Raw genomic sequence first — 23,791 nt, 5'->3', positions numbered from 1 at the left:
TTCAAATTAAGATAAGGATTGAGGCCGGTAATGTGGGGCAACAGGGCCGCAGGGTGAGAGTACTCTGCAGCAGTTTTCAATGATCTCTTTCTCTGCATTCAGCTTAGCCTCACTACCTAAAGAGAGGCCCCTGGTGGGTTGTCACAGAGATTATATGGAAGAAGGGAAAAGGCTTAAGGGAAAATGATCTTCCAGGATCAGATGAGTGCTAGAGAATAGCAAGAATTAGAATGGGAAAAAAATAATATTCAATGAGAATTTGGGATGAAAGAAAAGGAGAAAATAAAAGGAAAAAACATATACACTGTAAAACTTTCACAATAAAAAAGTCAAGTGGGACCTTGCACTTCAGATTTTGCTAGTAAAGGCTAATGTGCTGAGTGTTTGACTTGTGGCAGGTACAGTTATAAATTCTTTATCGACTCACTTGATCACCCATGTCCCCTAGGAGATATTTACTGGTAGGTTCCCCATTTTTTACCAAGGAGGAGGACACTAACGCACAAGAGGGAAATAACATTTAAAGTCATGGCTAGGCAGGTACTAACACAGAAACTGGACCAACCTGCCCGAGCCAGTCCGGGTCTAGTGGCCACACCCTGAATCACCTTGCTATGCTGTCCCCATGGTGGTTCTTCATTTGATTAAATTAGTCCAAAAGTGAATCACTCTAAGTAATGATCTAAAATAGTAAAAATTATTTACATCTGCTTTCATATCAGTTTTTCCACTTAACCATCATAGAAAACAAAACTTAAGAAATCCAGAAAGATCCGAAGTTTACTTGGATGAAATAGCTCAAGATATGTTTTTAGATATATTTTTTAACTTCTGTGTCTAGTTGTCACAAATTGAAAGGGAGTAAAGATGTTTAATTTGTGAGTAAAATTATGATCACATGTGTGCAAAATTCTTATCAAGTCTATGGTTTTAATTTGATAAGAACATGTTGTGAAAATACTAAGTAGTAAAGTGAATTCTGTAAAGCAATTTATGCTATATTATATATGTAAATGATTAAGCTAAAATTTGATCACAACAATTTTAAACATAGGAGGGCTTCTTTATCTCAGATGAGGGAATTAACTAATTAAGACTGTACTGAACTTAAGATCCAATGTTTTAGTTTCTGTATCTAAGTGAATATATATAATACATATAAATTATAGATATAATATATATATAAAAGTCTTTACTAACTTAAAGCATGAAGTGATGTTTCCTCAGAGTGATCCCATTTTAATGCACTGAGAATGTTAGGACATTTGTTTTGACCCTGAATCTATCTCAGATATACAGGACCAGAGAACCATCAGAGAGCATATGAAGTAAGAATTAAACAAGGAATACAGGTAGTATATATAAGTTGTTAATTATTAAAAGGTCTAGTATAAGTCATTGTATATATTCAACTTTCCTGAGACATTTAGAATATTTTATTAAATAACTTTCCTGCCAAACCACTTTCACTTACACAATTAAAAAAAATTTTTCTAAGTAAAACTACCCAAGAAATGAATTTCCTTATTTTTTATAGACGGATCTCATTATTTCACACTCACTTCTTTTTCAATGTGATATTTTAATCTTTTTATCTTCTCTCTAAAAATCAGTAATTTCTTTCTTATGCCTCAGAATATAATTGTGCAGCTGTAAAGCCCCTTCTAACAGGAATCAAAGAGTAGTAATGTTTTGTTCTAGTAAGCTAGTGCCCTAATTATAGGGTAAATAGTGTATATTCTAAGTCACAGTTTATCTAGTCAGTTGAGAGAAGCTTTAATTATTACAATGTTAAAACTGTTGTCATGACAGAACAGATCTTTTTCTTCTTGCTTTTTTTTCCCCTCCTTTGGAATGACAATGGTAAGTGGATATTTTGTCTCACACAAATATCCAACCAAAGTACAGGCCACTTGACTAATACTGATCCCATTCTTACCCTTCAAGCCTGGGAGGGCACCACTCAAGTTCTCTTCCAGTTGGAGAAGGAAGACCTATCCTCACCTTCAGGGGAACATCTGAGAGTAACTAGATATAGTCAGTATCACTTGACAAGAATAAAATGTACTAACATGGTGACTTTTCAAAATCAGAGCCCGGAAGTTGAATGTACAGGCAGAGCTGCCCTGGTTAATGCGTGGATAGAGTCCTAGAATCTCCCCGGAAACCAGGCCAGCATTTCCACACTACCCAGAAGACAGAGCGGGCAGACCATCACTTTGAGATGAGGTGGGAAAGTGCTGGGTTGGAATCAGATTGCAGGTGGCGCCCAGCTTCCCTGCATAGTGAAAGCACCTTGGGGTAAGTTGCTTAACGTGTTTGAGCTTCACTTTCCTCATCTGTAAAAACAGGTCTTTCAGAGTTATGAAGCCCAAATGAGGTATTACAGAGAAGGTGACGTGGAAAACTATACTCTTTCACACTGATATCAGTTATTATCTTTGGAATTCAGGATGCAAGGAGCTGCGGTGCAAATGCCATAGGGAACTCTAGTTCTGGCAATGTTAAATCTAGGTTTGCTGTTTGGAGATGCCCGGATGGCACAGCCATTCCTGTGGGCATATCCTGGACCACCGCCCTGAACAACACAGACCCTTTGACCAAGTCACTTCTCAGCACCCAGCACTTCTCTTTTCCTTAAGTAGGAAAGCTACATCCTCCTGTTCTTTGCAGAATATTTGCAGAATTCTTATTGTGTCTTTACCATTGATTAAGTCTACTTTAGATATTGCTTGGGAAATCAGAGGGAGCAAAGTAAAAATATATTTAGCAGCATTTTATTGATTTATTCAATATGTTTTAAAGGATCGCATCTCCCCTTGTTTTAGTATTGAAATTTGTATCAGAAACTATCAGCACATATTAAAAGTTACAGACCTGCTTCACGGTGAAGGAGGCTTGAATAAATAATAAGACTAAATCGAGTTTCTGGTAAACTACGTTTTTATCTTTATTTGGTTCCTATTGTCTTCCATTTAGTTTGAAACACAGACAGGTGTGATTCAGGCAATACATAAAAACCTGAGCATATACTGCGCAAAGCACTTCTATATGAAGGCAGACAACTGTATAATACACCTCAGTGATTTAAAAAAAATAATTCCTTGTTGGATGTCAGCAAAATCCTCGATATCCTTAATTTCCTCTCTGACTGTTCTCATCTTTCTCCTCAGTAGAAACCTGGCTCTTCCCTAAGGACACTGTTTCCTCTCAAGGGCACTTGTTTCCCTCAAGTGGAGGCTGATATTTTACCCACAGTCCTTGCTCACGGCCCGGAAGTGGAGTAGTTCCTAGCCTCTTGTGCCCATTAACACTTTCACACCATCCTTCCTCTGTGCACGACTCCCAGCCCTGAAGCTCAGGTCACCAGATCGTACCGCACCCCACGCAGTGTTGGTCAGCTCCTGATTACCAAATCACTCCCTTTAGCCTCTTCATTGTTTTAATCTTCTGGTCCACTACCACTTTCTTTGACAATGTTTTGGTTCTAATTCCTAGCATAGCTCATGTTTATTCTAACCTCTGGGCCTCCAGATTCCCTGAACTCCTCTCCTAGTTTCTCTGCTTACCTCAGTTACTACCTTGTGCATCGGTAGATTGTGTTATCACACTAGCTGCCAATTTCCCCAAACCCTAATTTCGGGCCTCTCTCTCTCTATTCAACATTTCTTGTCTTTCTAGCTCAGACCCTCTATACTCCAACTCAGACCTTTTTTCCAACTCACAGGACCTACAGTCTATCAATTTTACCACCACTTCACAGTTCTAATTCCTCGATATCTTTTTCCCTCTTTCCCTCACTTCCATGGCTCATGCACAGCCCTAATTCCCTGTTACTCCCCTACCTTCGCAGCTGCAGGCAAAGCCCCAGCTCTGGTTGAATTCAGCTACCCATCATTTCTACACCTGCACCTATGCATGTTGATACAGCTGGAGAAAACTGGAAAATGACTCTCATTGTTCCACTTTCAACTCATGACCATGTTTCCCATGTAAGCCCTAGTGCACAGGGATCCATTCTCCCTCTCTCCTAGACTCGCAGGAAGACTATTTCATACTTTCTCACCTTTCTTCAAACCTCCATTACTTCTTCCCCATTCTCAGTCTCACTTAATGTCCTTACCTCCCATTTCACCAAGAAAACTGAAGCAAAGAGCAGAAGCCTTCCATAGACTCCCACCACCTTGGCAACCCCCCCTCCTGGCTTCTGTACCCACGACGTTGTCTTAACACCAGTCCCTCCACTTGCACACTGAATTTCATTTTCTCTCACGTCACCTTCAAGAATGCTGCCTGATCCCCACTTTATTCATTCTCCCTTTCTGTTAGATCATTACTATTGTCAGAAGAGCATACGACTATTTCTATTTTAGAGGAAACTTCTATTCACACCACTTCCTTGAGGATAGTATGTCCACTGTCCAATTTATCTTGTCCTATTCTATTTAAACCTGCTCTATTATCTTTTCACATGCCCAGTGCTAGCATACCTTCTCTTGAAAACATGAACAAGGTCTTCTCCCCTTTGCTCAAGTCACAGGTCAATTCACCACCTTCATTCTCCCTGCCATTATCAGTCACTTAACAGTTCATCACTTCTGGTTGTTGACACGCTCTCTCCGTCGGCTACCAGGTTACACCTTCTGGCTCTCCCGCTGAAGAGTCTCTACTTCTCAGTCTACTAAGCTGCTCCTGACGTCTTACTACTGGAGCACCTCAGAATTCCCCTCTGGTTTTCTCTTTCTTACCTACACTCACTTCTTTGATGATACCACCTCCTGGCTTTGGTACTGTCAGTACATCGAGGACCCCAAATTTATTTATGTATCATAGATCCTCTCCCGAATTCCAGAGTCACTGTCCAGTTGCCCTCTCAACTTCTCCATTCTTATTTCTAATCAAATCCTCAAGCTCGACAAGTCCAGAGCTTTGGCTCTTGCCTCTGAAACTCACTCTATTCAGTCTTGTTTGTCTCAACTTGATCTTTTCGGATGCTCAGGCTAAAACCTTGGAATCGTCCTAGACTCCTCTCTTTTTAGTCAGATGTGCCAGCTCATCTGTTAGGATACTCTGTTTAAAATACATCCAGTTCTCACCATCATTATCTACCATGTCCCTTGGCTGAGCCACCATCACCTTTAGCCTGGATTGCAGCCTCCTTAGAGGTCTTTCTGCCTCTATGCTTGTGCCTCCCTCAGGATCTATTCTCAACACAGACTTAACAGCCCTTTCAAACGTAAGTCCGGTCATGCCGCTCTTCTGACTGAAAGCCCTGCAGTGGCTTTGCATGTCACTCAGAGCAAAAGCTGGAAGGAGCTCAGGCCCTGCTGCTGTCCACTCCCCCCACCCTGGCCTCCTCGCTGTGGCCGCAACACGAAGGGCAGGTGGAGCCTCAGGTCTCTGCTGTGGCGCCTCCTTCACCCAGGAAGCTCTCCCTGGGCCCCAGGGGCCCACCTTTCCACCTCTTCCAGTTTCTGCTCATATGTTACCTTCTCGGTGAGCACTATCCTGTCTTACTGGCAGCACTGTGCCCCATTCAGACCCACCAATCCCTTTATTTTGCACTATTATTTTCTAATTACCTTCTAATACATCGTGTAATTGACTTGGTTATGTTTTCTGGTTCCTCTCCGCAAGAATGTGGGTGGGGATTTCTGACAGTTTTGTTCCCTAATGGGTATCAGATATCTAAAATAAATACCTGGTGCACAATAAGTGTTCAGTAAATGCTGTTGAATAAATTTTTCCCTGAAAAAAATGTGATAAATAATCCAATAATAAAAAGAGCTGTTTCAAGAAAAACCTGGTTTCTTCTCAATTATGTAATGTAATGGTTAAAATTCATTTAAATAACGTGTTTATTCTGGTCAAAGAATGTACAGGTGGCCTATTCTTTAATAGCAATTAAGGAAATAAGTGTTCAGGTATCCTGAAAATACATGCCCCTTGACCTTTCCACATGTTAAAAAAAGGTAAAAAAATCATAACATGGGATGATAAACAATTGCTTTTGACCTAGCATATATTTAAAGGAATATATAGAAAGCAATTAGGTTGGAAAATATTTCTTGGTAATTTTTGATCTACAAATAAAGTCCTGAGAACATAATATATTACGAGAAAGGAAGTCATCCGCTTGTTGCTTACTCGCACTTAAACGGTGAAATTAGGAATATGTAAACGCAGGTTGCACAGCCTTGTTCTCTCATAATTTAGCATCTAGTTTGGTAAAGAGCTAGAGCTCAATAGTAAGACAAAAAATAAATAATTGCTAGCCTGTAACTATGGCTTTAAATCATACAGGATAATAGCTTATAATCGGGCAAAGAAAGGAGATTCTCAGATGCATTTACCTTAAAGACTGGATAATAGATAAAAAAGAAATCACCGTTCCAGACAAGGGAAGCAGCATAAACAAAAAGCACAGAGGCAGAGCGCTGAGGTCTACGAGGGGATGATGATAACAAGACCAAGTACCCTTCCAGCGGGCAACCATGAAATGCATCTGTTTCGATAGATAAGATGAAGTCATCAAATTAATTTACTGATATATATATATTTTTTACTCAACAAATACAACCTGAGTTCCTGTAAGTGGTTTGTCTGGGTGTCAAGAGCAACCCAGAGTGAAGTCGGCAGGTTTTCTGCCTAAGAAAGCAGCACGGTGCTGTGTGTGCGGGGCGCGTGGGAACCAAAATGCTTCAACGGCACCGCGGCATCAGCGGATTGTAAGAGTTCAAATGTCAGGCTCTGCGAGGGTGTGGGCGAGGCTTGGAGTGACTGAAGGGCCACTTCATGTTTCTGAGAAGGGCTCTTAGATTCTTCCTGTACAACTTATCCCAGGTTTCTACTTCTTGTGGTTCGCTACCTCCTGATTTTTCACCCCATGGGCACTACTGTATCAATTTCAAAATATATTTTCTTTTTTTACAGTCTGTCCTATAAACTGTTGCCAAATTAATTTTCCTAAAGCATAGCTCTTATCCAGGGGACTCTCTGCTGCAAATATTTTCGGCAGGACAGACCTTGGACACGTTAGCCGTGACTTCAATGCCCCCTCCTACTTGGATTCCGGGTGGCTCTACCTCCCGTTATTCCCCCACTGAGCTCTATTTTCTGATCAAGGTAACTTACTTGATGTTTTCATAGCAAGATTTCCTGTTCTGTCTTTTCATATGAAAATGTTTCCATCTGGGATACCCACCTTCTCCCAAATGCCATTTATCTGAATTCCCAGTTTCTTTAGCCTCATCTTAAAGGCCTTCTCCATGCCTCATGCTGGAAATAATTTTTCTATCCTCAAAATGCCACATTTTCCCCCACATAGTTCGCACTTGTAATTCCTTACACGGAAGTTGAGATTGCACGTCTCATCTCTGCATCATGTTGTACAATTTTTCCAGCTCTCTTGAGTGTGAAGAGTGGACGGAAGGGACAGAATATACTATCTATACCCATTAGTAGGTATCTGCTGAATAAGGTTATTGAATGAATGAACGAACAATCAATGAAGACAGATGCTAGAAGAATGTCAGGAATGAAGAAATACACAGTTGCCTGCTGGGTTGTTAGGCTGCTGCTGTGCCCCTGGGGCCAGATGTCCAGGTATTTGAAAAGGAAGATGAGAAGTTCCAGCAATGCTGTTAACTTCGGGATCCATCACGATGTCACTTAATGATAGAGACAAATAAAACTTGAAAGAGCATGATGTCTGTCATTTATCATCCAAACAGAATAAAAGGGAGTCCCACTAGGAGACTAGAGCTGGGATATCCTAATAAGGCGAGGAAACTGAGATTAAACTAAAATTAATTGTGTGCATGTGTGTGTATTTTATGGTTTGATTTCGTTACATCTCAACAAAAAGTGAGCATTTGAACAGAATCATGAGATTTATGAAAATGTACCCTTGATCCCTGTGTGCAAGCAGACTGCATAATGAACTCAGCCATTTCCCCCTCCTCTCCATATAAAAGTAACTTCTGGTAAGAGCAAGCAGTTAGTGTGTAGATGAGGGGTTTTGAGTACTAGAAATAATCAGGTTTTCTGCAAGGAATTCATCCCACAGCCAGAGTAAAATCATGACTCTCGTCATTCACAATAACCACACATAATTCCTGTTTTTTAAAACACTTCAGGGAGGAGGAAGATGGCCTCTGTTCTCCAGTGTGCGAACTGCCTGTCTGAAGCCGACTTGTCACCCCATCTTTGATTACAAAGTACTGTATCTTCTTGGCTTTAACATTTATAATGTGAAACCATCAATCTAGATAAATGTGAATTTGAACTCTTGTCAACCTGCATGACATTAGGCAAATGTTTAAATCTCTCAGGGCTTCAGTGAATTCCCAGGTAATGGGAATAATCAATAATACTTCATACAGGTTGGCGGAAAATCAGCAGGAAACTGCAAGTGCTCAAAAATAATTCCTTTTTTTCTTCCCCTTTCAGCCACTCATAGATACAAGGAAATTCGAAGAGGCAGATGAAATGATACCAAAGTTCTAGCAAAACTAGGAATGTGTATTCCACTTTTTCTCCTAGAAAATAGGGTATGTACAACCCAATTATGTTTTTTGAGATGGTGAGAAAAAGTGTTTTACTGATTTATTCAGTTTCACATGATTACTGAGAAATCCAGAGCTTGAGGGATGTGTCTTCATTCCTATTGTACATTATTTCTAGAATTCAGTCTGCAAACCAAGTCCTCACACCTGTGTCTTCAATAAGTAATCTTTCATTCTTCCTAGACAGGGACAACCGGACAAGCTGTCTCTTCACATTCAACACATAATACCTTTGAGATAGCGCTTTGTTTTCCCGAGGTTTCCAAAAACATCTGGGCAGAGAAAGCTAAGTTATTTCCATGGCTTTACCCCAATTTGTCTTCATTAGGTCAGTGTCCTTACATAGGTACCCTAATCAACTAAAAGACTTGAATAATTCTGAATACTAAGCTGATATATATTCATAGCTGTTGTTAATATTTTAAAAATGTTTTGTAGATTAATTGAACATTTTCACTCTGAGATTTCTGAGTGTCTTAATATTAAATATTCTATTTGGTCACAGTTTGTATCACTGATCACAGTGATAAACAATGACATGAGGTTATTTTAAAGCAGTTTTCCTATAGACATTAAAGAAAAGTGGTATGGGATAATTTTTTAAAGTTAAATATCCATAATAAATACATTCACATGAAAATATATTGAGTCACATTACATAAAAATGCTACTGCCCAGGAAAGTTGTCAGAAAATAACTAAGTATGAGGCATTTCTTGGTTATAAATTCTCAACATCACAGAAAATAAGAGTATGGAAAAAACACCTCCAGCCATTCTTCTTATCCCAAGTTTCCTTTCCCACCAAAGCAAGTTATTCTTACTTATCTTCCTGGAATATATTTGAGAAAGAAGTGGACTTATTCATAGATATAATCCTTTTTCATTTCACAAAAGATATATTGAATGTTGTAATATTCACAAAAGAATATTGAAAGTTCTTTCAATCCTAGTAGCAAATGACCCAGACACAGGTTTTCAATTTGATAGATTCCTAAACCCATATAAGTATGTCATGTCAGAAAGCATAGATGTATCTTAGATTTAGAGGTAGGAAGGTAAGATTAGGAAAGCAACTAGTTTGCAGTAAATAGCATTTACCTCCCAGTTCTGTTGATTTTTGCCCTACCCTAGTTTTAGGGTAAAACTAGGTGCTACTTTTGGGAACCAGAAAAAATGGCCACTACAATGTTGTCATTCATTGTAAGGACTGAAGATCATACTTGGTAGAAAAAATGATTCTTCACCAGAATGTCATTTTCCATTACCATTAACACAATTTAAAATACACTATAGCAAATTATTTTCATTTCAGCAAACTTTTGCTGATTTTTTTTCCAGGTTAGTTAAAAATATAACTTATCTCCATCAGGATGTCTCTCTTTTCCTTCCTTCCATATATACTCCCTGGTACGCTCATGCCAGCCATCAAAGCTCTTGAGGAACTTACACTCCAGCCATGAGAGTCCAGTCTGTGTGAGTTCAAACAGGCAGTGGAATTTCCTGGCAGTTCCATATTTATGGCACAAGTTCCATGTAGACTTGAGCATTGACCTCTGTTACTCAGTTTTGACTGTGAACTACATGATTTCATGACAGGCACTGCAAATGGTTGTTTTCTTGGTATTTATTGGTTGAATTAAACGAATAGAGTGTTAAGTAACAGCTCTCAACCAATGATGTTTCAAGAGAAAGAGTTAATAAAAGATAACCTATAGTCACATGACTTCACGGGGATCTCAAGTTCTACTAAACCCTTGTCACGGTCCTGCTCCCTATTTGGCTTCTCAGTTTCTCTCTCTCTTTGCTCCTATTTACTCTGCTTTACCCTTTTCCTTTCCATTCAATTATGTTTCCTGTTTCTCATTTGTCCTGTTTGTCTTTTCTTTTCTCCCTTCCTGCAGTTTTTCTCTCTTATAAAATCACACAGAAAACACACACATACACACACACACACACACACACACACACACAGAGTTTTGTATGTTTGATCTCTCCTTACCGGGATGAAGACGTAGGCTCAGTAGTTTGTCTCTGCACACGTGCATGTTTAATCAAATGTTCTTTTAAAGCGGTTTGGACTTCTGCTGGGATATCAGGGGAAGTGTGGCTGATTTTTATTGCAGGCTCGATAGCTTTGAGTGCTGGCTTTCCATTTTCTTTAATTTCTTTTTTCTCTTCAGTCTCAAAAACTTCAGTAGGAGCATTTGACACGCTCTGTGGAAGGGCACTGACGTTGGAAGTCACGGGTTTGCTTCTCCAGTAAGGCCAGCACAGCTTCCAGAAGACAAAAAGTGAGACAACCAACAGGGCCAGACCACAGAAGCTGACAACGACTGCTAACAAGCTGACCGAAATATCTGGAAAAAATTGCAATGTGAAGAAATGTTAATTTATCGATAGAGTACATAAAAGCAGAAATCGTGAGATAACTTTATATTATGATTATTATGAACAACTTTCTGACCACCCCTTGGCCATTTGGGGCAGATTCACACTTTGAATGGCATTCCACAGCATCTTTGTGATGTGACCCCGGGCTATGGATCCATCTTGATTCTTCTGCCACTCTCCTACTATGCTCCTTCCCTGGGCCACACAACGCTCTCTCACGATGTGCAGGCTGTTCCATGTTCCAAAGCATTTTCTCCCGCCTGCCTGCTTGGAAATCTGTATTTACCCTTCAGTAATCAGATCTAATGGGACCTCTGCCCTGAAGCTCTGCCTCCTATCCCTAAGGGCTTTTAAAGAGCACCCACCACTATAACACTGCTATTATATCAATTGATTGGCCTATAATCCTTTACCCCCAAACTCTAGGGACATGACGTATTTCAAAAATTACTACTACTTATTTTGGATTTTAGGAAGGTAATACGGTACGCATTACCGGGCCTAACATTCAGTACCCAATCCTGTTAATATGTCTGTAATGAAATGTAGGAATTAGTCACACTGAGTGGGGTCACTGAAGATTGTAAGTAGCTTAATGCCAGTACAGGTAAGGTGTTGGTCCCAAATGGCTACAATTTACAAAATAATTTTCAGTGTTTAGGGTTTTGAGATTTCATAATGTGGGTAAGGGATTGTGGACCTGTACTAATTTTGCTTCTCCAAATGTTCCCATCCCACCGATACACTCATTCTCTGATCCTTCAGAGTAAAACCCAAATTTATTCACCTTTTTATTTTTAGTGTCTAGTACATATCACATGAACGTTTACGGAGCTGCTGAAAACATGTTTTGGGAGTTATCTGAAAAGGCACTCAAATGTCTACGGATTTCAAGGTGGCTGGATGGTTCAAAGTTGACTGATTTGGACGGAATATGCAGAAACTCTTCTAGTTGGGAGATAGTATAATATAGCCTGTGTTGTGGACCCAGTTAGTCCTGGGCTCAGATTGCCAACTCTGTGTGTGTCTGTGAGTGAGCTGTTCATGTTTTAAGAGCCACAGTAAAATAGGTGCACTTATATTTATTGCATAGGAATGTCATGAGGTATAAGTAAGGAAATGTATACAAAGTAGTTAGCATTGCAATTTATATAGTAAGTACAACAATGGGCTGGTATCCGTATCAACTGTTTATTTTTCTTTAAGAGTACGCGCGGGAAAAGAAGCATAGGTATGGATCAGTATGGATTGAATGGTCATTTACAGACTAGTAAAGTGAGACCCATCTTCTGATCCTATCTGGTGCTGAAAGGAATGAATTTGTAATGGGGACCACCATTTCTAAGTAAATGTTGATGTTTCAGGAAGTTAGTAAATCACATCCCATTTCCCTATCTTCTCGTGCTCAGAACACTTGAGAGAAACACAGTTTTCAAACAGGTAGCAATTAAAATACTAGGGAATATCAGTTTAGGTCTGTTAGAGCATGGACTTGCTAATGAAACACTCTGAATTAATTACACTTATCCATGGAGTCACGGGCCTGGCTGGACAACCACACATATCCCTCATGAGAATTTGACCCTATAAATTTTACTACATAGAGGACATGAAGACTGCACCTCAAAGAAGTGGGAGACAGGTAAGCCATTTCTCAAGGATGCAGGTGGGCCAAGAATCCAGGATTATTCCCATCTTGTAGCTCCTTCTATCCAGACATAAAGCGAGGGGTAAAGGTATTTCTCCTCAACAATAAAATGTGAAAAATTTACAACTTTTTCCTGAAATATGAAACTAAAATTATAAATAGAAGCTTAATATATTTTATATAGTTTTACATTACTTGCTATTGCAATTAGAACTAAAATTATTAAAAAAACAATCAGCTATTTAATATTTAGATCTTTATGACATAAATTTTTCAATAACATTTGTTTAACAAAATGAAAATCTGACTATCAGAAGATTAAGGGAGGGTCTGGAAGAATTTATCAAGTCATTAAAATGCTTTTTTATGATTCAATGATTATTTAATGATTGCAATTGAACAGTTAACTATAACATGAAGAACGTTATAAATCTGGACTTAGTTCAAAGAAAAAAGTCAGGAGCCCCAGAAACATTTTTGAGTCAAGGTATGGAAATGGTCAGGTATACATTTCAGAAATGACACTCTGGCTAAGGAGAAGATGAGAGTGGAGGCCAGAACAGAAGAGGGAAACTAGTTAACAGATCACAAGAATCATCCCTATGAGAGCTTGTAGTGGTTCTAGATGAGAGTTGCTGGAATGGGAAAAAGAACGGACTAGGGAGATAACTGGGAAGTTAAAGCTCTAGTTGAAGAACGTGACGACTTAAGTACAAGAACGTGACTCACTGGGAGACCAACAGGATGATGAAACAAGGAGGACCATGGCTTCACTTTTGGCCCCCGTACTGAGTTGGAAGAACTGTGGTCCTGCAAGTAGAAATTTTGAGTAAGCAGTTGGCCATGCACGACTGGAACTCAAGGTAAATGGAAGGATTTCCTTCAAGAGTTGAATCTGAATCCGTGAAGGGTAGACAGAAGCTCCTCAATAGAATCCTGAGGACACCATTACTTACAGAAAGAGAACTTCAAGGAACGAGCCTGTATATGTGGAAGACTGAGCAAGAGTAGGGGAATTAAAACAAAAAATCAGGTCAATATGTTTTCAAAGAAGTTTGGAGAAGAATATTTAAAAAGTGGTCAACAGTGTAAAAAGTTAACATAAGTTCAATTCAAACAAGGGTTGACAAGTAACTATTAACTTTAATAAGTCGTCCTTTAGTGAATTTGGTGAGACTAGTGAAGCAAAGGATGTGTTAACTAGATTAATATGGTTTAACAAATGAATAGGATTGTGGAAGTGGAGCCTATGAGACTAGAAAATTCCTTCAGGAAACTGGGTTTAGGACAGGAGGAGAGAGGGCAGTAACCAGAGAAGCCCATGGAGTTGATGAAGGTGTTTAACAGGATGAACAATACTTAAGCATGTTTTAAAACTTACGGGAAGGAGTCAGCAGACAAGAAGAGAGAGGAAGTTAGGCAGAGTGAATAGTAAATAGAAATGTCCCGTTAAAAAAAAAAAAACGTTCAGACCCCCCGGTGGATGGGGGTCTGAAGCAGGGGTGAAGGGAGTGAATCCCTTTTCCATTTGTAAGAAAACCAGGATGGTTCAGGATCCAGGTAACTTTTTAGATTTTTGGGCAGGAAGTCCAGTGAATTCTTATTTATAATACTATTTTCTCTCCGAAGTAAAAGTTAGGGTTCACTGCCAATTATCTTGGGATATTTGGGAAATGTGTGGAATATTTAAATAGAGTGGGGAAAATGTAGAGAGCAGAAAACAAATAGGAAAACAGAGAATGTATGGTCAGGACTGAGGACTTTTTTGAAATTGGAGACTAATAGAGTAAAACCAGTCTGCCTGTAATACTTCGAACCTCTTAAGCATTCAGTTTATTTGGTGTAGGAATAAAGAAGCAGATGAATTTATCCACGAATAAGGTTCTCCTCCAACCCCTGCCCAGAAGGATGGGAAACACCTCCAAGGAGAAAGTCATTTCAATGATGAATCATAAGTATGATGCCGCATTTGATAGGGAATTTGCAGAGAAGAAGGGTGAATGGATTGGAGTTTCCAAATGAGAAAGACAAAAGCATCGGAGTTTTTGGTGGAGGACTGGGGAAGTAAGGTGGAGAAGAGATCGCTGGGGAACGGGGCCGACCACTGAGAGGCTGGGTGGTGAATATAAGTGGCTTGCCATCTCCTCTCGGCCTTTGAGGTTACCCATTTTAGTGGGCAAACTTCATGAGAACCTTTCTCCAGCTCAAATTTTCAGTATCTCTGGAAAATTTAAAGAACCGTTATATGACAGCCATCCTATTTTATCTTGGTAAGACTAAGCGTTAATGAAATTTACAGAAATGAAATTAGGCTCTGAGATAATCAGGTTTAAAATTGCTCAGACTCTGGTTTGATTACATACATATGTACAACCGTTGCGCCATCACTATCTACTTATCTCTCTGTGTGAATGGCTTTATATCTGACTCATTTTTGATATAAAGATCTTACTCTTTCTTCATGTCATTATCTCAGAAAAAAAAAGTGACACAGTTCTGAAAAGCTGAAAAAAGACAACCCTCATCAGAAAACAAAACAATGCCAGTTCCTCAGAAACTTGTAGTAAAGCAGAACCTCGCTAGTCTATATAACCAGACCATAACAAGCACATGGTTTTATTCACTGTGGCTTGTGAAAACCATTAGGTCTAATTACCTACTACCCATGCAGATGGCTGACTGTGCACAAAAGCATACTCTCAACTGCAATTAACCCTGCCTTCAGTGAATATTCTTACCTGTGTCTTTCTGTACCTTTCAAAAAAAATTCTAGTTCTTTAATTTTCAAATGTACCAAGATGTGATTTCTCATAATTAACCAGAAATTATAATTTCTTTGGTTACTCCTCATTATTGCCTGGCCACAGACTATGTTTATGGCATTTTTCTGAAGAGAAGGAGAGGGAATAAAACTCAAATCAGCAGCTCTGATTCAAAGAAAGCTGAGGAATGCTGCTTCTAAAAGGAAAATTTGGAATTATCTTCAAAGTTAACTTATTTATCTTACGCAGATGGCATTACTATTATATTAGGGCATAATTCTGACTTTTATAACAAGGGACCAAATTAACAGTGACAAGCAAGATTCAAGTTTATTTCTCTCTCATGTAATTAATTGTCCCAGCACAAGCTAGCCAGGGCCGTTACATCAACTTCAAGGTATCCGGAATCCTGTTTCCTTCTATATTTTTGCTTTGTTACTCAAAGGTTTTTGCCTTCTCCAATATGGCAAGCCATCATGTCCACATTCCAGACAGCTGGCTGGTGGATACCATCCAGGGACTAACAAAGGAAAAGGGAAGGTGAGGTTACGCCCTCCATTCTAAGCATGACCTGGAAGTAGGACGCATCACTGCTGCTGACAGGCTGATGGGCAAAATTAGGTGCAGTCACCACTGTGAGGTAGGTTGAGAAAAGATTCCTTTTAAAAAAAATTTTAATGCTGCCATATACCCAACTAAAAAGGGCTTCTACTATTGTGAAATAGAAGGGGGAGTGAATACTGGGAAACAACTAGCAGTCTCTTCCTCATCCATAAATCCAATATAGAATCAATCAACATATTTACCTTTCAGCAATGCCTCTTATAATATGTATCTTAATTGTATTGACTTTTGCCTTTCTCTTGAATTTCAATAAATGATAAACTTTCCTATATTTGATTATAAAATGCATATTTAAAAACATTTTTGTTTTCTGCAATCAGAATGTATTTTAGTATCAGTGGTTTGTTACAACCACTAATAGCCAGGAAGTGTGTCATAATTTTCTCTATGCATGTGCTAAAGCAAAAATATTAGCACCAAAGGTCATAGAATGAGTCTAGGTGGCTTGGAAGAAAGTACTGGAGAAAACAGTGAAACACATCTTTAACCCTTGTAAGCCAAACTTTTTTTGGGAATAGATGGTGAAAGTTAGTGTGTCAGATGAATTTGGCAACATGGCCAATATTACACATAATTGTGCAGCTTTAGAGCACAACACCAATGGAGCTTATATGTTTTCTGCATTCTTTTAAGGAAAAATATATGTATCATTAACACCCTTGACAACACTACTGATGGCACAGAGTCCAATAATGAGTGGAAAAACAAAGGCATCATGAAATCTGAATTAAAAAACCATTCAGAAGAATCAGACTCAGAACTGTAATTAAAAATTTTTTTGACCCATTTATATCTTTTGTTTTCCTTTTTTTGATTGTGTAAGAGTGACAAGTGATTTTAAAAATAGACATCTCAGTTTTAAGAGAAGTCTTTCCATAAGTAAGAAAAAAAATTCTATGTGATAAAAAAGCATCATCATAATTTAATTAGCAACATTCTTTTTCCCTTTTTTGGTACCATATGAAATAATGGTGCATCTTATAAACAGTAGCATGTAGATTCAATCATTTATGGTACCAATATGGAATTAAAATATCCACATTTATTTAAAAAATCTTTATGGATTTTCACAATTGGGTAAATAATTTAGAATCTGTGATTGTATATAAATTCTACATTTAACTTCAACTATGCACAGAATTCAATTAATGGTACCGGTACATTTTAATGTCTGGCAGAGTGGCTTTTCATATAATAATAAGTTCTAATAAGTATTTGTTGAGTAAAAGTTAATGCTAAAATCACCCCTCAGCTATAATAACAACTCATACTGTACCATATTAGAAATGCTAATAGGCTTAATATTGTTTTATTCATGATTCTTATAAATCTATGACTATTGAAACAGAACTAAAGGAATAATGAAGACTGAAAACAATAGTTCTCATTTGACTAAAATAATTCTGCAGTATGAACAAACTGACATTTACAAGGTCTTAAAAATTTGACTGTAATGTTCTCTCTTCAATAACGGAATGTTAAACTGTAGATCATAACATGCTTCAGGATCCACCTGAATGTGAAAAAAAAGTTAGTATCAATTCCTTTTTCCTTTCCTTCAAACCTCCTCCCACCAGTGATTCTACCTTCTGGCCCTGAGGCCATCACTGCCTAACTCCAAGTGGGAGAATATATCTAAGGAGCTCTGGTTCTTATCTGAGCTTCATCACTAACTAGTTGTGATTTGAGGGGAAGTTCCTAACTATTCCTGCCTTAGTTTTCACTATTGCAAAAAATGATTTCTATTTGTAGCTGGAATGTAGCAATTTGAATAATACGATTATCTTTTCCATGCTTCTTTCTACTTAAGCAAACTAACAGACTTCTTTTTTATTTTTGGAAATGGAGATATTAAACAGCTCTTCATACTTTTCTAGAACTTCAGTAAACTTAATACACTTATTATGCAACTCTTACACATTTAGCCATTGGATCACAGCTTTACGTGCGCACACGCTAAGGAAAGTCACTGGCCATCCATATGGTGTTCAGCTGCTTTTTCATTAGTTTGTTGCTCATTTTAGTCCAGCTTTTATATGCCTCAAGTGCTCTAATTTCTGCCATTATCATAAACTAAATATGTTGTATGCTTATCTGTATAGGATATTGTATTGGGAACTGGAGAAACAATGATACAAATATATGCAATTCAGTGTCAGAAGAGATTTGGAGATTATTAAATAGCACCCATCATTTCACAAATAAGGATATTGAGGCTTCTTGAGAGTAAAGTCATTAATTAAATTATTTTTTCTTTCATTCATTCAATAAATATTTGTTGACACTCTAGTAGGAGCCACATATTTTTCTAGGCACTGAGGGTAAAATAGTCAACAAACAACGGCCCTCAAACAGTTTACATCTTAGTGACTTTATGTGCATATTGTTAGTAGAATACAGTGGAGATCAGGAGACTGGAAGGATACAATTATATTTTCAAAATATAGGTCATTTAATTACCATTAGAAATTCCACTAACCATTTGTAATACTATTTATCTTCTGCCAGAATTTTGTACAAAAAAGCTTTTAAATGAATACAGAATTATCCCAAATAAAGACCAATTTTTTTCTATAAAACAAAATTACAATGATGATTTGGTTTTAAAAAAATGTGATTTGAATGGACGGCTATATACTTTTAAGAACAAAATAACTCTTGTAAGAATCAGATTGCAGAGACTCACAGCTCGTATAAAGAGGAAATGCAGATCTTAATGTGTCTCAAGAAAATAAAAGAGGTTAAAGCAAAAGAAAATCCTGTTAATACTGCCAAAGTATGACATCTCAGAAGTAAGAAAAATAGATGTTTGCTGAGACCTGCTGGCCTCTGAAGGTAGTCAGTCAGTCAGTCAGTCAGTCACCCATTTCTCTTTGGAGCAAAGGAGACCAAGCACAGTATGAACTCGTGATCATGTAAAAATGAGACTGGAAGTAGTACAGGGTGGACATTCTTCCTTGGAGTAACAATGTGGAGAAACGAAGAAGTCCTCTTATATGTCCTTCATCAAATGGGCCTATAGTTCTGAATTCACTGTGGTTCACTTACTCTTTTCCAAACCTATTAAGTCTCAAGGAAAATGTTCCATTATGTTCCTAAATTGCAATTCTTCATACAATCATTAGAATGTATAAAACTCAGTGGTGTAGTGATACAAAACTTACAACTAAATTTAGTAATCACTTGCTTTCTGTCTGTAGACAAAACTCAGTGAAGTTCCCTTACTCATTTTAATCCCTGTTGATAGACTTAAAATGCCTTAATCTCAGAGGAAAATCATGAAATAATTTAAAAATTTTTACTTATTCATCTTGTTTCTTATTGGTCAAACAACTTCAAGGAAATCCTTTGCCAATATACTTACAAGTTACTGTATCTGATAAATTGTAGAACACATGTATGAACGTTTAAATTTTTAGATTTTTTAGTTCCAAGTAAAAATGTAAAAATGCAAAATTAAAACATTGATTAATAAATGTTTACCTGAAATATTTAGAATAACATTAGTTCTATGCAATTGTAATGTGACTCTGAGCTCAAGTGGGTTTGATTAGCTGATTTATGAGATCTGCGTTTCAAGCAAGTCTCCTAAAACCTCATCAGCATTTGAATATGGATCAGCAATGAAAAAAACCAACCAGAAATGAACCCAAGTCCAGTTCAAAAACTATTATGTACATTCAGTCACAGTGTATCTGAAAAATAACATTTGAGGCCAATATGCTGTTTTGTATTTCCCCTAAGCATTCTAGTATTAAATCAATTTCTGCATCAAAATGAATTTAGTGGGTGACATATCCATTTAGAGGGAGGGGGAGAATCAGTAGTGAAAAAAATGCAAAAATTTGGTTTTCTAACAACTGCACACGATGAACTTTCTAGTACCAGTAATGTTGACATCAGTAATGTCTCTAATAAACTATTCCAAAAGTGAATTAACTAGTGTTGGCAGCTGTGCTCTAAGTCGTCACAAATTTTACTAACATATAGGATTGGTTGACTTGATTGGCAAAGATCCTCAAGGTCAGTAACACTGCTTCTGTTTCTCCTGTTGTTACGGTGAAGCTCACTGTTTACTGGCATTTTAAACACTGGTGGTATAATATCTTATTTACATATGTGACTCCTCAGTTCTTTAATGTAGAAGGACTTTAATTGGGGTTACCTGAATTTCTCTCCCAATACCCCTATGTGAAGGAATCTAAAAATATACACAATCTGGAAGCTTGATTGTCGCTGCCACTTGAGAATAACTGACGCCATCTGGGCAGTCCTGATTAACATTCAAAGTAAATAACCACTGTACCATTCAATGTGGATGGCAGCCTACCAATACTGTGCCTCTAATTAAACAAACAGTGAGTAGAAACATCACTTACTGGAAGGGTTTTTATTTTGAGATCTATAATAAAGGGCACCCATGCATAGGTTATAAGAAAATCTGTGAAGAATAATATGCAGCTGAGTGGCTACTATAACTAAAGATTCAGCAGGTAATCTTTGAATCTACTTTATAGGTATGTATTGGTATTGGGAGTTTACTCGTGGATTAAAGCATTTTACTTCTAATTGTTGCATAGATTTACAAATGGAAAACTTAATCTTGTGCATCTTTACATCTGATACACAACCTAGTAGAAAGCCTTCTCTGGTGATAACTGTGCAAAGACATGCATATATCAAGTTGAATATTCCATTTGAACAGGATTTCTCTCCCTTAAGGGGAGAAAAATATCCATTTAATTGTTTCAGACTAATTTTTTCACTGCTTTTTGGTCCCGAGGAAAAGTCCAAAAGGAATTAGGATTGTAACTACTTCTTATAGTCCTCAGAACCCTTTCCACAATTCCTATACTGCATTTTGCCTTAAGGTGATACAGTTGTGTATTTAGAAAGATGTAGAAGCTAGTATTCGGTTCTCAACCTTCACAAGTTTTCCTCATTACCAGCTAATTTGAGACCTAGTAAAACTTGGTGCATGATCACAAAGGTAATGGGGAGGGCGGTGAGTTATTTATTCATAGCATCAATTGTTAAGTGACCAAAATATAGGTCTTTAAACTCACTCTGATTCCTTCCATTACTCCCTTCTCTGAGTCTTATCTTCAGCATGTGTACCGCTAAAGACACTTCAGAAAAGCTTATCCAGTGTCACCACAGAGGACTTTCAGGTCACACTATTTTGAGTGTTTATCTTATGCTTAACCACCGTACACCTGACTCGCATATACACCAATGTTTACCTAGTCCCTTCCACTCCTAGTTGAGTTTCATACATTGCTAGGAGTTTCACACTCACTGAACAAATGGAAACGGCTGTTAACGTTCATACACATTCACACAACTTAGGTTTCCAGCATGCGGACAGCAAAAACTATGCACCGTTCCGCTCCGGCGTCCAAGCAGCCAGGCGCAGACAGTCCTCTCTGGTTGCTGATGCCGTGACCAGAGAATGCGAAAACCCAGCAGATACTCCATTTAAGTAAGTGGTTGTAAAAGCTAAGCCGCATCTTCTCCCACCTACATCCCCGTCCCTTTGTCTTTGGTGGTGCGGTGGTGGGGTGCTGGGGTGGCCTCACTAAGGGCGCCCCCTTGCCTCCTTCCCAGCGCGCAGGGCTTTCTGCGGTCCGGTTCTGCTCCGGGCTCAGCGGCGCGCCGGTCCCTGTCGCCCCGGCTACCCTCAGGCTCCAGCCCGGCCGGGGGACCGGCAGGCAGGAGAGCAGAGGGAAAGAGTCGCCTTCCAAAGGGGCCCCGTCCAGCCCGATGCCGCAAACCCCCCGTCTAGGACTTGTTTGCCTCCCAGAGCAACAAGTGACCGTCCCCGGGGACTCTTGCAACCCCGCGGCCCGCAGCTCCCGGGGTCCGTCCAGTCCGTGCAAACCGCGCGAAGGCCGCTCAGACCCGCTCCTGCGCAGGCGGTTGACACCCTTTCCCCGAGCGCGACCAGGACACCGGGTCCGAGGCGGCCCCCTCCCCGCTCTTGAGAAAGATCTGTCACCCGAGACTTCTTTCAGCCTCCGAATTTCTGACAGCCGATCCCACCCCATTTCCTCCAAGTTTTCGGAAGGGGCGAGAGGATGCCCTGGGGTGGGGAAGCAGGGGAGCATGTGTGCGGCCACGGCTGGAACCGGTGCCCTCCCGACTCCGCTCCACAGGTGCCCCGGGGCTTAGCTGTCACCTCACAAGGGGGATCGATAAGCCCTGGGGCTTTGCCGACGGTGTCATAACCCTAGAAACCCATCCGTCCTCCGGGCTCGGGACTGTCGGACGCTCGACAGGTGGCAGCGCGCGTCCCCCGCCCGGACACTTTCTGCGCTCGGGGGCCCAGGCGGTGCCCCGGGTCCGCGCGCCCGCTGCCCCCGCCCGCCTCCCGCCGCGGGACGGAGGCCCCGGGGCCCGGCAGCCCGCCTCCCGGAGCTGCGGACGGCGCCGCGAGGCAGGAGGGCGCCCCGGGCCGGGGCGGGGCGCGCGCTCACCGGTGCTGCCGCCGCCCTGGCCGCCGCGCTCCGCGGGGAAGATGCCCGCGCACGTCTCGCGCTCCACGCGGCCCGCGAAGCACAGCTCGGTGACGATGCGCAGCGCCTTCTGGCACAGGCTGCCCACGCCGTCCTCCTGCGGGAGGCTCATCGTGGGCGCTCCGCCGCCGCCCGTCCCTCCCGAGCCTGCAGGCGGGCCCCGGGCGCTCAGCCGCAGCCCGCCGGCGGCTCTCGGGCCGGGCGCGCGCCGGGGCGGCGGCGGCTCTCAGGCGCCCCGCGGCGGCCCCATGGCGGGAGCGCGGGCCGCGGGGCTCGGCGGCGGCGGGGTCGGGTTCGCGCCGACTCTCCGGCCAGCGGGAGCCCCGGCGGCGCGAGAGGCGCGGGGAGGCGGGCGAGGCCGGGGCCCCGACTCGCCGGAACGCCCCCCGCTCGGCCGGGGGCCTGGCGGCGGCCAATGGCAGCTCAGCGCGCGCCCCGACGCCCGGCGGCGGAGCGCGCGGCCCCCTCCCGGGAGCGCCGCGGGCGGGGAGTGTTCGGGGCGGGGTCGGGGGGGGGGGTCCCCGGGGTCCCCGTGCCCTGCGGGGCGGCGCTGCCGAGGCGGGGGGCGCTCGCGGGGCGCCTCTGTCCTCCCGGGACCTCCCCAGCCTCCGAACCTCCCCCCAGCCTCCTCGCCGCCAGCGCGACTCCAGGTGTGCGTCGATGTGCTCCGGCCGCTTCCACTTTTGCGAAAAGTCATTCCAACTGAAGACAAACTGAAAAAGTTAACTCTTAGGAATGAGTTGATGACTAGTCAAAGCGGACATGCATGGCCTGGAAAGCCAGCCCTGGAAAGCTTTCTAATGACTCTAACGTGGATGGTTTAGAGACAGTATTGAAACCAAGAGGTCTTTTAATTTCTAGTAGTGAAATTCACCATAAGGCACATTTCCTTTTTACCCAGTTGTTCTTTTTTTATGCATAATACTTTGAATAGGCAAATTTAAATCTATTGCTTTTGATTTTTTTCTCTTTTTTTAAACCCTGTCAGGTAGATCATAGATCATACAAGAAATATGTTATTTATATTAATAGGTTTCTGTCGATTAACCCGTGACTGGCAATTGAGAACGCACAATTTGGCTCCTTTATCACTTTTAGAAGCAACTTAAATACTGAAAAAAGACAAGGTTATGAATTAAGAGGAGTTAAGGTTATGTTCAAAACCGTTATACACACTTCTGCTTAATCTTGAAGAAAGTGCTTTCAGATCTTTATCACAGGCCGTAAAATGAGGGGCGTGCTTCTCTACTGGTCTTAAAATTCTCTAATGCAAACTGGTGCAG

General features: G+C 40.7%; 1 protein-coding gene across 1 annotated transcript in view; it reads right to left on the bottom strand.

The window, feature by feature from the left end:
* Nucleotides 1-22,697, bottom strand: part of SYT10 (synaptotagmin 10) — a 59,814-nt gene extending 37,117 nt beyond the window's left edge. The window contains exons 1-2 of the mRNA XM_073222888.1: nt 22,470-22,697; nt 10,568-10,925 (exon numbers count right to left, since the gene is read on the bottom strand). Of these exons, the coding sequence (XP_073078989.1) occupies nt 10,568-10,925; nt 22,470-22,620 (509 nt within the window). The 5' untranslated portion in view covers nt 22,621-22,697. The remainder of the gene's footprint in view (nt 1-10,567; nt 10,926-22,469) is intronic.
* Nucleotides 22,698-23,791: the final 1,094 nt, after the last annotated feature.

Source organism: Manis javanica, chromosome 15, assembly GCF_040802235.1.
Source record: "Manis javanica isolate MJ-LG chromosome 15, MJ_LKY, whole genome shotgun sequence".
Lineage (NCBI taxonomy): Eukaryota > Metazoa > Chordata > Mammalia > Pholidota > Manidae > Manis > Manis javanica.
This window is presented reverse-complemented; position numbering and strand designations above follow the sequence as displayed.